Below are 15,714 nucleotides of genomic sequence, written 5' to 3' on the forward strand. Positions count from 1 at the left end.
TCGCGGCAGATGCAGGCAACCCCTTTCTGGGGCCATCCGTGATCACAAAAAGTGAATCCATCTTACGGAATGATTCCGTAGCTTTCAGGTATACCCTGATTGCCCGAACCACATCCAAGGAATGCAACGCATGTTCCCGATGATGATTGGGCTGAGGACACAAGGAAGGTAGTACAATATCTTCATTCAGATGAAAATCTGAAACCACCTTAGGAAGAAAGGATGGCTTAGGATGAAGTACTACCTTATCCCTATGAATCACTAGGTATGGGGACTGGCATGATAATGCAGCCAGTTCTGACACCCTGCGAGCAGAAGTGATAGCCACCAAGAAGGCCACCTTCTGGGATAAAGTAAGCAAGGGAATCTCCCTGATGTTTTCAAAGGGAGGTTTCTGTAGAACCGACAAAACTAAATTAAGATCCCAGGGCGGTAAGGGCGCGCGGACTGGTGGAGCCAGGTGCCGCACCCCCTGGATGAAATTCCGCACCAAGGACTTGGTAGCTAAAGGTTTCTGAAAGAAGATTGCTAATGCTGAAACTTGACCCTTGATGGTGCTCAAGGCTAGTTTCTGCTCAACCCCTTTTTGCAAAAAAGCCAATATTCGAGTCACCGAATAGGTACGTGGAGGAAATCCTAAAGATTCGCACCACGCAAGTCTTCCATGTGTGATAATAGACCTTGCTGGAAGTCGCTTTCCTTGCTTTAATAAGGGTAGGAATGACTGAAGCTGACAACCCTCTGTCCTTCAGTACTTGGGTCTCAATGGCCAGGCCATTAAAACCAGCGACTGTAAAGCACGATGGTAAATTGGTCCTTGAGACCACAGACACTCCCTGAGACGAAGTTCCCACGGAACGTCTGCGACTAGCATGTCCAAGTCGGCCAGGCCGGCTTGACGAGGCCAGCCTAGAATTTCTAGGATCACTGGCGCTGACTGGATCTGAACCAGGCGTCCCTAGAGCTATCTGGCCCCGACCATCCGAGAAAGTCTGGTCGTTTTCTGTTCCCACACATTTATCAGATACCTGATTCCTATCAGGAAGGGTGATCTTTTCTGGTTGAACCTCAGGGACCGAAGTCACCCGGCTAGAGGCTTCTTGGTCTGTCTGGTCAACCAGATCCGATTCCTGTGGGGAATAGAGACTAATCTTAGGAAAAGGTAAAGGAAAAGATCTATTCAGGGAACGGTGACTACCGCTCCCTGTAGTACTTAAATGTTGGAAGGGAAGAATCGCACCGGTAGTAGTAGTCGATGCTCGATCTAATGTCCTGAATACCAGTGAGAACGTCCCCCCACCCTCAACCCGGGTGGGGGCGCACCTTCAGGCTGTATAATCCTTTGCTTCGGGTTTGGCTGAGTCGGTCCTCTGTTTGTCCGACCAGCCTTTCTTGAACCCTCATGGAGGAGTCTTGCCTTTCCCGCTTGTTCCAGCCGGGCGTACGAACCCTTTATGGGCGGTTAAGAAAGGTCCTCGCTTGTTGCGAGGTCCCTTAGCTTTAGCAGCCTGTGGCAAAAAAGTGCTCTTGCCCCCAGTGGCGTCCTTAATAATTTCATCTAGGGTGGCCCCAAATAGGCGATTCCCCTGAAAGGGGAGATTCGTCAAGGTCTTTTTGGAACCTAGGTCAGCTGACCAGCATTTTAACCACAGCACACGTCTGAGGATTACCGCTGACATAGATGCATGCCCTAATAGGGGGGGGTAGCATCCAAGGCTGCGTCACAGACAAACTGTAGCCCTTGTATAATCTGTTCCATCAAATCAGATGTTCCCTGGGGGATATCTTTTCCCCTTAGGTCTTGGCGTACCAATCTCGCCCATTCCATTAGTGTCTGGGAAACTAGACCAATAACAATTACTGGTCTAAATGCGGACCCTATCAGAGAAAAGATAGTGCGGGACTCCGCTTCCATCTTTCGATCCACCGGATCCTTAAAGGACGAAGTGTCCTCCACTGGGATAACCGTGGCTTTATTCAGCCTGGAAATAGGTGGATCCACCACTGGTGGTACCGTCCATTTCTTAATGAAGGATTCCTCAAATGGATAGCATCTAGCAATACGCTTGGAAATCGTAAAGGTACGCTTAGAATGCTCCCATTCTCCTTTAATTTTATTACCAAAACACTTGGGTACAGGAAAAACCTTCATCGTTTTAATGGGTTTGTTAGTACCAAAGGGAATCTCTGTTTCAGTTGCCTCTGCCTGTAAAACCTCAAGTCTTAAGGTTTCCCGCACTGCCACAACTAGTGCGTCCACCAATGCTTCTTCCTGAATTATAGCGGGAGAAGGAACGTCCTCCTCACTGTCTGAGGGAGCTTTACCTGAGGTAACAGCCCTTGCAGAGGGACCTGCAGCTGCAGTGACCATCTCTGAATCTGAGTCAGAGGTGTCAGATAATATAGGGGTAGGCGGGGGTCGCTTCCTTGACCCTCGTCCCTGACAGGCTGCCTCCACCCGAGCCACCAAAGACTCCAAAACTGCTGTAAATGCATCCATACTCTGTGCACCGGCGGGTCCCGTGGCCCCCTCGAGGGAAACAGGTGGGGGTATTTGTGTGGCAGGGTCCATGATTATTCCAGTAACTTCCCGGATAATACAATTCAATTTTAAATAAATAAAAATAAACTTTTTTTTTTTTCCAGACCCCCAGCGCCACAAAAGCCCCTTAGTGTTACCTGCTAGGGATCCCTATCGATCGAGAGAGAGAGAGATAGACCCCCAGGCTCACCACTTGATGCTCAGAGTTAACTGCAACAGGTTACAGCGCTGTGTTCACAAACAGGAAGTCTTTTGGCTGGCTGCCCAGGTAGAAAGGAGGCGGCTCCGCCCCTCTGCACGCCTTCCGGCGCCTCCCCTAGCTCCCCGAGGTGTTTGGATCACCTCAAACATGGCCGCCCCCATGCTGGAGACACGAGGCTACGCCAAAATGGCGGCTCGTGCGATCCAGCAAAAAAAATGGCGGCGGCCTGTACCGAATAGCGGCGTGCTGCAGAGCACACAACACCTTCTCTGCATGGGGATTTGGCGTGGTTGGCGGTACCGGCCCTGGCGGACCGCATGGCCATTCGGAAGGCCTGCTATTGCTGGAGATTTGACTAGGAAGGCAGTCTACATGTCCGTGGCTTTTGACTGGTAGGTACTTATTATTATCACAGTAAGATTCCCATACTGCCACTGATTACAATCTTTTTAACATGTATACAATTAGATTGTTAGCTCCCAAACCAAGCCTCCTGGCTTTTTGCACATAAAATCACACTCAAAGTAGGGGGATCTGTGCCCTGTTATAGGATAGAGAGGGACTCTATCTTACCATACAGAGAGGGGCCCGCGTTCACCACAAGACCCGTCAGGGGAAAAGGGGGAACATACTACTCACCATACTGGAACCAGGCGGGCACCAACTCCTGACAGTACCCCTCTCCACCGGGGCGGGAGGGCTGTCGACCAATACGGACGCCGTGACTCATGGTCCTTGGCGTTTCAGCGAGACGTTTAACTCGCGGGGTCAGTCCCCCAGTGGGACTATGTCGCGGCCAACCCAGCGCGGAGCTATGGCCTGCACGCGCTCGTAGGCTGAACTGGGGTGACCACCGGATCTCAACATCCAGCCCGTCGCCCAGTTCAGCTTTCTTGCTTGAAGATCTCACAGGAACACTGGAGAAAAAAGCTGTCTAAAAAATCTTTTTAAGAAAAAAATCCTGCCAGGACCGAAGATCCCAGCAAGGTATCTAGGTCCTTACTCCTGACTAGACAGAAAAAAACTGATTTGCTGTGGCGGAGAGAGAGAGAGAGGATATACCCTCGGGGACTGCCCCAGGGGTGTGGCCAGAGCATTTTTATTTCCTGTCTAGTCCTGCTCCTGTGGAGGCAACATAACCCGAAGGTGGTGTATCACCGAGGACTACGTCTGTCAATGAGCGATAGAGAAAACTTGATTGTAGTGTGCACTCTTCTTGTTTGTAAGTTTCAGTGTCAATGCTTAATTGAACAAGCTGAAGTTAGCAGCCGATTGGTTACCATGTACAGCTGTAACAGATTCGGTGTGCACCAGTTTTAGTAAATCTCCCCCTTTTGCGTCTGGTCAGATAGTGAAGGAGAAAGCAGTGCTGGACCGGCAAGCTGTATATAAGATGACAATCTGTGCGTTGTCACATAGTGGGTTAGTGCTGGATCAGTGAGCTGTATATACAGTGAATGCATGTATCTTAGAAGATAGTGGAGGAGAAAGCAGTGCTGGACCAGTGAGCTGTATATACAGTAAGAGGACAATGCATGCCTTGTTGAATAGTAAAGAAGAAAGCAGTGCTGGATCAGTAAGCTGTGTAAAAGGGGACACCATGGGGTTGATTTACTAAAATTGGAGTGTGCAAAATCTGGTGCAGCTCTGCAAAGAAACCAATCAGCTTCCAGTTTTTTTTTTTCCAAAGCTTAATTGAACAAGCTGAAGTTAGAAGCGGATTGGCTACCATGTACAGCTGTACCAGATTTTACACTCTCCAGTTTTAGTGAATCAACCCCTATGCATCTTATAAGATAGTGAGAAGGAAGCACTGCTAGACCAGAAAGCTGTATATAAGGTGACATCATGTATCTTATAAGATAGTGGAGGAAGAAACAATGCTGGCTTAGTGAGCTGTATATACTGTGTAGATGACAATGCATGCCTTATCAGACAGAGAAGAAAGCAGTGCTGGATCAGTAAGCTGTAAAAGGTGACACGTGTGTCTTGTCTGATAGTGATGCAGGAAGAAGTGCTGGATCAATAAACTGTATATGAGAAAGTTAACTCTGTGCCTTGTTGGAGTGGAGGAGGAAGAAGTGCTGGAGCGGTTAGCTGTAATATAACAGTATGCGTCATCAGATAATGGAGGAAGAAGCAAGATAGGTCTTAAAGTTACAGTATGTTGGAGAAAGGAGGACGGTAAGTTGAAATGTAAAGGTTTCATTAATAGGAGCATTATAAATTTCGCCTTACGGTTTTGGAGAGGAAGACATGTGGCTGTCCTGGGACCCGGAGGGATGAGGGACCAACGTCTGGATCCAGCTCCTGCTCAGCCTCATTGATCTGAGGTAGCACAGAGGACGGATCTAGGAATGAGAGAACATTATACATACATAAACTCTACATAGTATGGTATGTGGTCTGTCACACATGGTATGTGGTCGGTCAGTTGGGTTTGTGCTTTTATCACCACCTTCACATACAGGCGTTTTGATTTTTGACCCTTTAAATGTAAAGCCTTCAATTTTAGAAAGCCATAATTTTCATAAGTAAATCTTTTATTTTACACAGAAAGTCTGGACTTGGCCCACCTTCTCCAACATTTAGAACGTTGGTATCATCTATTATATTTAAAGAACCCAATTATATTTAAAAAGGAACAATATTTTAAAGGCATGGTTGGTGGGAAGGGCAGCTCAGCTCTGAAAGGCCAAGAGCATTGGTGGAAAGGGCAGTCCAAACCTGTAAAGCCAAGGATTGATGTAAAGAGCATCCCAGTCCTGAAGGAATAATAAGTGGTAGAAAAGGTCAGCCCAGCCCTGAAGGAAGAATGATTTTTAGAAAAGGTCAGCCCAGCCCTGAAGGGCCAATGATTGCTGGGAAGGGCAGCCCAGCCCTGAAGGGCCAATGACTGGTGGGAAGGGCAGCCCAGCCCTGAAGGGCCAATGACTGGTGGGCAGGGCAGCCCAGCCCTGAAGGGCCAATGACTGGTGGGAAGGGCAGCCCAGTCCTGAAGGGCCAATGACTGGTGGGAAGGGCAGCCCAGTCCTGAAGGGCCAATGACTGGTGGGAAGGGCAGCCCAGCTCTGAAGGGCCAATGACTGGTGGGAAGGGCAGCCCAGCCCTGAAGGGCCAATGACTGGTGGGAAGGGCAGCCCAGCCCTGGAGGGCAAATTATTGGTGATTAGGCAGCCTAGCCCTTGGGGGCCAATAATTGGCGGGAAGGGAAGCCTAACCCTGGAAGGCCAATGATTGGTGGGAAGGGCAGCCTAGCCGGGCCTATGATTGAAGGGAAGGGAAGCCCAACCCTGGAGGGCCAATGACTGGTGGGAAGGGCCGCCCAGCCCTGGAGGGTCTATGATTGTTGGGAAGGGCAGCCCAGCCCTGGAGGGCCAATGATTGATGGGAAGGGCCGCCCAGCCCTGGAGGATCTATGATTGAAGGGAAGGGAAGCCCAGCCCTGAAGGGCCAATGATTGTTGGGAAGGGCAGCCCAGCCCTGGAGGGCCTATGATTGATGGGAAGGGCAGCCCAGCCCTGTAGAAAACACTAATGACAGTGTCCAGAAGATGTAACCACAGGGAGCAGCGTGGGTCACAATGCGATGTGCCCGAACGAACATATGCTAAATATTTCAGTGCTAGATGCAGCTCTGCAAGACAGTAAATTATGGGTTATGAGACTGGTTAATAATAAGGTTTAATTACAGTCTGTTTATTCTTTAAATTAAAGTCAATTTAAAGAAGACCTGTGATGTTCTGCCCTGGGTATGTAACTAGATCAACTTTTCTCTCCTTGAAATAACCTTTCCAATCTCAGGGAATCCCTGCTAGTAAATATATCTACAGCTCACTTTACATTAGCCTGATGTCCAGTGGGAAAAATGCGCCTTACACTGGTGGTCAGTGGGAATAATCTCCCCCTTACAGATCGCTAAAAAGATCATTGATTTCAGTGGTGGAAATTGCTTATTGCCCACGGAACCTGTCAGGGAAATGGCCATAGGAGAACTGGCAACATTGCCAGTAATAGAAATGGACGCTCCTGACTCAACTGACACAGCCCTCTGCTGGCCTGTCAGGGAAATGGCCATAGGAGAACTGGCAACATTGCCAGTAATAGAAATGGATGCTCATGACTCAACTGACACAGCCCTCTGCTGGCCTGTCAGGGAAATGGCCTATAAAAGGTGGCCATAGGATCAGACTCATTGCTGGATTACCTCTCAGCTTCCTGTGTTTCCTGTGCTTCCTGTTTCCTGTTTGGATTTCCTGTTGTGACTTGGCTTGTTCCTGATTCCGTTTGATCTCCTGCTCCTGGTTTGACCCTTGGCTTCTCCCACTGACCTTGCTTCCGTTACCTACTGTGTATGACCCTGGCTTGCTTCAAGACCTCGGCTATTCTGGTTGTCTCCTGTGCATGACCTCGGCTTGTACCACGGTTTCCGCTACTAGAGACTATTCCTTGGCACAAGGTAGCCCGGCTGCTTCAGAGCCTTGAAGACTCATACCCTGCTGCGATTCCAGCCTGTTCCAGTTCGCTCTCGGATTGCTCTGGTTCTACCTACCTGCCTGCAGCTGGTAACCCGTGCCACTTGGGGCGCCACACCCTTGTACCATCTCCAGGGTTGTGCCGCACTGAGCCGCAAGGGGAGCCCTCTCAGCACCTCGGCCTCAGATCAGGTAACCTTGACAGTATAATCCAGCCATGTCAGAGGCCGACAGAGGTGCTTCCCCACTCGTGGCTCTATGCCAGCAGGTCACTGCCCTTACCCAGGCAGTACAGCGTCTGCAGGAGGGATACTTCCAACTGGAAGGTCGACTGCAACATCTGACAACTTCTCCTGCTCCTGCGGATCCCAGTCCTTCATCCACCAGCACAGTTTCTGCTCCATCCCTACCGGGACAGCCAGTTTCCTCCCACACTATGATGGTTCCTCCCCCTGAGCCACGGGTGCCAATACCTGAACGCTTCTCTGGTGAACGGAAGAAATTCAGGGCCTTCAGAAACGCATGCCAACTATACCTGGCCCTCCAGCCTAGGACTTTCACTTCAGAGACTGTAAAGGTTGGGTTTGTGATTTCATTACTGTTGGAGGAGCCACAGGCCTGGGCCCATGGCCTGCTGGAGCAAAAGGACCCTGCTCTCAATTCTATTGATACCTTCTTTGATCTAATGGCCCAACTTTATGATGATCCTCAGCGTGTGGCTACGGCTGAGGCTACCTTGCATTCCCTCCAGCAGGGAAAACGCCCCGCCGAAGATTACACAGTAGAGTTCCGCAAGTGGTCCACTGATACGTGCTGGAATGAGGCGGCCCTCAGGTACCAATACCGTCTGGGATTATCCGAATCTCTTAAGGATGAGTTGGCCAGGGTAGAGACTCCCACTACTCTAGAGGGACTGATTCAACTTACTATCCAGCTCGATAGGCGCCTCCGGGAGCGTCGGTTTGAGCGCTCACAGACTTCTCGCCCAACCTGGATGTTGCCTAGGGCCCCTTACCACTTCACTCCAACACCAGCACCTTTCCCCGCTACCCATGCAGAGGATGAACCAATGCAGATCGGCCAAGTGCGTTCTTCACTAAGTGCAGATGAAAGACAACGCCGCCGACACGCCAATCTTTGTCTCTACTGCGGAGGGTCTGGACACTTCCTACGAAACTGCCCCGTGAGACCCCGTAAGTTCCTCCCACAAAGCCCTTACTTCCAAGTTTCCGGATCTTTTCCATCTCATCTCGTTCTTCCTGTCTCACTACAGGTGGCGGAAGAGGAGGTCCGGCTCCTAGCCATAGTTGATTCGGGGGCTTGCAGCTGTTTTATGGACTTGACTTTGGCAAGAAGACTCCGTGTACCCCTCTGCAATAAACGTCAGCGACTTGAGGTACATCTGGCCGATGGTTCCTTGCCCAGTTCTGGACTTGTCACCCAGGAAACCAAGCCCATCCTCACAATAACAAACTCTGGCCACCAGGAATTCATTTGTTTTGACATCCTTTGCTCTCCCATGTTCCCCATCATCCTGGGAATTCCCTGGTTGCAAGCCCATAATCCACAGATTAACTGGGCCAAGAAGGAGATTTCCTTTAACTCTTCCTACTGCCTGCAACACTGCTTCGTTCCTGGGGTTAGCAGTCCCGCCAGTTGTTCAACCATCCAATCAATTCCAGATGTCGGTCAGGCTATACCTACAGTCTATCACGAGTTTTTGGATGTTTTTGATGAGAAGGCGGCCAATGTTCTCCCACCTCATCGGCCTTACGACTGCCCCATTGAACTGCTTCCTGGTGCCGAGATTCCTTTCGGACGTATATTTCCGTTATCTGAGGTTGAGCTAGAAACTTTACGACTGTATATTAATGAGAACCTTGAAAAGGGATTCATCCGCCCTTCTTCCTCCCCCGCTGGAGCTGGAATTTTTTTTGTCGGGAAGAAAGATGGTTCACTAAGGCCATGTGTGGATTACAGGGAACTTAACAAAATTACGATTAAAAACCGATACCCACTTCCACTCATCCCTGAACTTTTCCAAAGGTTCCGAACTGCCCAGATCTTTACTAAACTTGATCTACGGGGAGCTTACAATCTTGTTCGTATCCGGGAGGGGGACGAATGGAAAACGGCTTTCAGGACCCGGTTTGGACATTTTGAATATTTAGTTATGCCATTCGGATTATGTAACGCCCCAGCCACATTCCAGCACTTCGTAAACGATATTTTCCGGGATTTTTTGGACTATTTCGTAATCGTTTACCTAGATGACATCCTCATCTTCTCTGCTACCCTGGATCTCCACAGAGCTCACGTGAAAAAAGTCCTTGCGACTCTGAGGAAGCACGGTTTATACATTAAAGCAGAAAAGTGCGAATTTGAAAAGACTTCCATCCAATTCCTGGGTCTTATCATATCTACCAAGGGAATCGCAATGGACCCACAAAAGGTGAAAGCTATCCTTGAATGGCCAGCCCCTTCAGACAAGAAGGGTGTTCAACGATTCATAGGATTTGCTAATTTTTACAGAAGATTTGTAAAAGACTTTTCAGCTATCATTTCACCGATTACGCAGTTGACTCGCCAGCAGACCAGATTCAAATGGTCCCCAGAAGCTCAGGCAGCATTTGACAAACTCAAAGGACTGTTCACCTCTGCACCAGTCTTACAGCACCCAGATCCGGCTTTACCCTTTGTGTTAGAGGTAGACGCCTCAGAAATAGCCACAGGAGCCATCTTGTCTCAGCGCCAAGGACCTAAGGCCCTACTTCACCCTATTGCCTTTTTCTCTCAAAAGATGAGCCCCTCAGAGAGAAATTACGATGTGGGTGACCGAGAACTGTTGGCCATTAAAACCGCCTTGGAGGAGTGGAGATATTTATTGGAAGGTGCCGCCCACCCAATTTTGATCTTCACTGATCATAAAAATTTAGAATACCTGAGGGCCGCTAAACGTCTGAGACCACGACAGGCCCGGTGGGCTTTATTTTTCTCAAGATTTAATTTCCACATAACTTACCGACCAGGCTCCAAGAACGGGAAAGCAGACGCCCTCTCCCGAATGTTCCCTGATGCCCCCGAGTCTGTGGAACCAAGTACCATTCTGTCAGCACAACATTTTTTCCTGATCCAGCCAGAATTAAAATCCTCAATTAAACAGGCATCCACCCAGTATGCGGACACAGAAATACCCCCCTTGGAGAGTCGAGACGGGTTCCTTTGGCACCAGGACAAAGTTTTCATTCCCCAACCAGTCAGGCTCCAAGTTCTAAAGACTTTCCATGACCATCAGCTGGCCGGACATTTTGGTGTACGAAAGACCCTTGAGCTTATCCAACGCTCCTTCTGGTGGCCCAGTTTAAGGAAGGATTGCCAGTCTTATGTTAGCTCCTGCGTTGTCTGTCAGCGCAACAAGGGGTCCAACACCAAGTCCTGGGGTCTGTTAAGGCCTCTACCCATCCCTGAGCAACCCTGGAAGATGATCTCATTGGACTTTATTGTTGACTTACCTTCATCTGGGGGTTTTACTACCATCTTGGTGGTAGTGGATCGTCTGACCAAAATGGCCCACTTCCTGCCCATGACCGGCACTCCATCAGCCCCAGAAACAGCAAAAATATTCATCAAGGAAGTAATCAGACTACATGGGCTTCCGGATAATATTGTTTCCGATAGAGGAGTACAGTTCACCTCCAGATTCTGGAAGGATCTTTGTAAGACCTTGTCCATTAAAATATGTCTTTCTTCCGCTTACCATCCCCAAAGCAATGGCCAGACAGAAAGAACAAACAGACGCTAGAACAGTATCTTCGTTGTTTCTGTACTTTTGCCCAAAATGACTGGATATCCCTTCTCCCATGTGCGGAGTTTGCATACAATAATTCGGTACATGCCTCCACTAACCAGTCCCCATTTTGTGCGAATTATGGGTTCCATCCCTCCTTTTTGCCCAATACCCTTCCGGAAGCATCTGTCCCTGCAGTCCAAGACCGGATTAATTCTATTCAGACGAACTACTTATTCCTTCAGGAGGCCGTCCAGAAAGCACAAACGGATTACAAGAGGTTCTATGATAAAAAGAAAAGAAATGAACCTACCTTTAAAAGAGGGGACAAAGTGTGGCTTTCCTCAGCTAATCTGAAACTTTCCTGCCCATCCCGAAAACTGGGTCCAAGATTCGTTGGACCCTTTGAGATCAAAAGGGAGGTCAACCCTGTGGCTTTCGAACTGGTTTTACCCAACTCCTACAAAATTCACCCAGTATTTCATGTATCTCTGCTAAAACCAGTTGTACCCAGCCCTTTTTCTGGTAGGCATGAATTACCCCCTCCTCCAGTCCTGGTGGAGGGTGAAGCAGAGTATGAAGTGGAGGCCATAATGGACTGCAGAAAGAGGGGTAGACAAACCCAGTACCTCATCAAGTGGAAGGGGTATTCTGCAGAGGAAAATTCCTGGGAGCCTGCAAATAATGTACACGCTCCTAGACTGATGCGGGAGTTCCACAACAGACACTCAGAGAGACTGGCCCGTCTGGGCATCCGGAGGCTGCCCCTCGGGGGGGGGGCACTGTCAGGGAAATGGCCATAGGAGAACTGGCAACATTGCCAGTAATAGAAATGGACGCTCCTGACTCAACTGACACAGCCCTCTGCTGGCCTGTCAGGGAAATGGCCATAGGAGAACTGGCAACATTGCCAGTAATAGAAATGGATGCTCATGACTCAACTGACACAGCCCTCTGCTGGCCTGTCAGGGAAATGGCCTATAAAAGGTGGCCATAGGATCAGACTCATTGCTGGATTACCTCTCAGCTTCCTGTGTTTCCTGTGCTTCCTGTTTCCTGTTTGGATTTCCTGTTGTGACTTGGCTTGTTCCTGATTCCGTTTGATCTCCTGCTCCTGGTTTGACCCTTGGCTTCTCCCACTGACCTTGCTTCCGTTACCTACTGTGTATGACCCTGGCTTGCTTCAAGACCTCGGCTATTCTGGTTGTCTCCTGTGCATGACCTCGGCTTGTACCACGGTTTCCGCTACTAGAGACTATTCCTTGGCACAAGGTAGCCCGGCTGCTTCAGAGCCTTGAAGACTCATACCCTGCTGCGATTCCAGCCTGTTCCAGTTCGCTCTCGGATTGCTCTGGTTCTACCTACCTGCCTGCAGCTGGTAACCCGTGCCACTTGGGGCGCCACACCCTTGTACCATCTCCAGGGTTGTGCCGCACTGAGCCGCAAGGGGAGCCCTCTCAGCACCTCGGCCTCAGATCAGGTAACCTTGACAGAACCCCTAACAATTACTGTAGATCATGCCTTTGAATTTAAACACATTTCAACAGATCTAAACAATATTCAGATCTAAATACTACCAGGTGTTCTTCCGGTTTCCTAGTTTAGTTTAACCTTTGTGGGAATTCAATAAAAATCGATTTAATCCAGTATGCTCCTTACAGCATAAAAAAACCTTATCAAGGTAGGTGCTAAGGTGACAAATGGATGGATGGCCCTGCCAGACTACCCAAGACAAAAATTCAGATTACCTGGACACCATATCAAGTAAAAAATAACCTAATTTATCAATAATACCATAAATGTCCATATTTGTTACTTCATCTGGCGTGCTGGTTATGCTTTGAGTTTTTTGGTCTTTGTTGGAAGTGACCCCAGCTAGTTGAGCACCCTGGCTACTTATCCAACAAGTAATTGTCTATGGTGGCTTTGACTACTGTATTTAGTCATCCAGTGACAAAGTCCTGACAGGCAGCTTCTAAAGGCAGCTGACCGTAATGGAGGTAGGCAGCTGACCCTAATAAGGTTAGATCGCGAAACATTTCTGCGACATCCAATATGAACGTATCCTGATGTGTAGCTCTAGTGAGCTGACTTTAGTGACCTTTAATTATGAATGTACCTTGGCATGCAGCACAGTGACTTAATGGCTAGAACTCCTGTCTTGCCTTTGTTCAAAACCGAACCAAGACAACCTGTTTGGAGTTTGCATGCATGGTTTTCCTCCCACACTTCAAAGACATGCTGGTAGGTTAATTGGCCCCTGGCTAAATCGGCCCTAGTATGTCTGCACTTGTGAGTTCGGGACCTAAGATTGTAATGGCGCTTTTCCACTGCATGGACCCGAACGGTTCGGCTCGCTTTTGCGCTTTTCCACTGCGGGTACCGCATGGTACGATGTTGGAACGGTTTGGTGCGGTACGGCGGCGCTTTTCCACTACATGGAACCGAACGGTACGGCTCGCTTAAACAGTACCACCTCAGTTGTGGTTCCAAGAGGGCCGTACCGGTACCATATCCCACAATCCTTTGCATGCAGCCTTGACTGTTTGTCACTACTAGCCACTGCTTGGTCAGAGAATCATTGTTATCCCCCCCCCCCTTTACTTTAGTGGAAAAGAAAACCAAACAAAGCCAAGCAGGGCTGAGTCAAGCTGAGCTGGTACTTGCAGTGGAAAAGTACCATAAGCTCCTTGAGGACAGGGACGGTGTAAATGTATGACATGTAAAGCGCTGTGTAAAACAGTTGTCACTATATAAAAATACCTTTAATATGTAATGTAGCATCTAAAGGCAGCGGACTTTGTTAAGGTTAGGCCTCAAACCATTTTGGCAACATCATATATGAGCGTACTGCATAGCTGGGAACTCACTGCAAATGGTCTGGGAATACTGGAATTTAGCTCTGGTTGCTGGGTCATTACCAGATAGCTTATATCTACAGAATTTTTATGCCAGAGATGTAAACAAAGCGCAGCCTGGAAGACATTTCTCTGAGCCTGGAACGCTGCAAATACCGGCAGTCATTGGGGGGAGAGTGAGAGCGAAGATAGGGAAGAGGAGGCAAAGCTGTGCCTACCAAAAGGAGGAAGAAAAGCTGTACAAGGGCAAAGTGGAACGATGGGGCGTTTGAGCTGCCCTATCCGGTCTCCGATGGCAGGTGCAAGGACTTGGGGGAACTAAAAATGTCTGCAGAGGGGTGTTTGTGTATACAGTGGGTATCTCTGTTATATGCGCATGGGTGTTGCACGTAAGTTACATATGTGGGGACACATTGGACGCCTTCAGCTGCCATTGTGCTCTTGCTGGGAATCCAATGTGTCCCTGTGTCTTTTTTAACTGACGTATAAGTATGTCAGTTCGCAGGGGCGCGTGCCCCCATTAGGCAGCAGGGAAGCCGATCCATGGGGCTGCCAGCCCCGATTCCCACCAGGCACCCACGATCAATCCCCATGGAGAGACAATGACGGTCTGCTGTTGTGAACACAGCAGACCGTTGTTCTCTCTGGAATGAACACAGAGCTCCTGTGTTCCTCCCATTTAGGAACACAGGTCTCCGTGTCGATTCCACGTCCACAAGCCCACTAACAGATCCTGCTCTCTGGTAGGCAGAAAACAAAGATTTACCTGGCAATCTTTCTGGTAAGCAGAAAAGATCCAAAACTATACTCTCAGTCTCTAGCAACTATCTAGGCGGCTGCTACATTAGCATATGTGTTTTTTTTTTTGTTTTTCTTACGTGAATTGTTAGGGTCAATTTGCTTTTTGCAAGCTAGCTAGTAAGCGTGTTGGAAAATGATGATGATTTTTATGTAGGTTACATACACCTTACCTCTGCACTCTATGAATTACACACTCCTGACCTCCTCCTGACTTCTGCTACTATCATACCTCTAGGTGTGTATATAAAATATATGGATGTGTGTATATACACCACTATACACAAGTTCAGATGTTTTGCCTGCCTCAAAAGAACCCCAAAAAATGCCAAAAAAAACGCTAGCGTCAAAAAAAAATAAAAAAAAAAAAATGCCCAGGTGTATTTTTGCTGGCATTTTTTGGGGGTTTTTGGAGGCAGGCAAAACATCAGAACTTGTGCACAGTACCACTATACACAAGTTCAGATGTTTTTCCTGACTGCAAAGAACCCAAAAAAATGCCTGCTATTAAACCGGCAAGGTGTTACAGCAGCGAAGCCAACCTCCTGTGCTGAAAGTTTTCTAATACAAATGATCTTTTTTTTTTTATGGTTCTGGACATGCTACAGAGCTGAAACTTTACATGTACACTTTTTAGACCCCCCAGATACTAAATCCAAAGTAAAAATCAAAAAATCTCTTTTTTTTTTTTAATTTTTCAATAATCGGCTTTTTTATCAAGAATGACAATTTTTAAGAACTTTTTGTGTGATTAATAGTTAATGGGGCATGACCCAGAACCCTAGGCACTTTTTAGGGGCATTTATTGGGTTTTAGGGCTTAAAAATTGTGTTTTTTGATTACCGAAGTTCGGGTGCCATTGATTTCAAAGGGGTTCTGAAATCCGGGCCGAAGTTCGGGAAGTTCGGATGTTCTGGCCGAACCGAACTTTTCAAAAGTTCGATTATCCTTAACCACTTTACGACTGCTCACAGTAATATTACTGCGGCAGAGTGGCTCGTTATCGTCTGACGACGTAGTACTACGTCGTCAGACACTCCCCCTTCTGGGCGG

General features: G+C 48.3%; 1 protein-coding gene across 1 annotated transcript in view; it reads right to left on the reverse strand.

Moving 5' to 3' along the window:
• LOC309558747 (rac GTPase-activating protein 1-like) overlaps positions 1-15,714 on the reverse strand; it is a gene marked incomplete at both ends in the record, with an annotated part of 142,255 nt that overhangs the window by 48,752 nt on the left and 77,789 nt on the right. The window contains one exon of the mRNA XM_082261794.1: positions 4,983-5,095. Within this exon, the coding sequence (XP_082117920.1) occupies positions 4,983-5,095 (113 nt within the window). The remainder of the gene's footprint in view (positions 1-4,982; positions 5,096-15,714) is intronic.

Source organism: Pelophylax lessonae (assembly GCF_965119305.1).
Source record: "Pelophylax lessonae genome assembly, chromosome: 6".
Taxonomy (NCBI): Eukaryota; Metazoa; Chordata; class Amphibia; order Anura; family Ranidae; genus Pelophylax; species Pelophylax lessonae.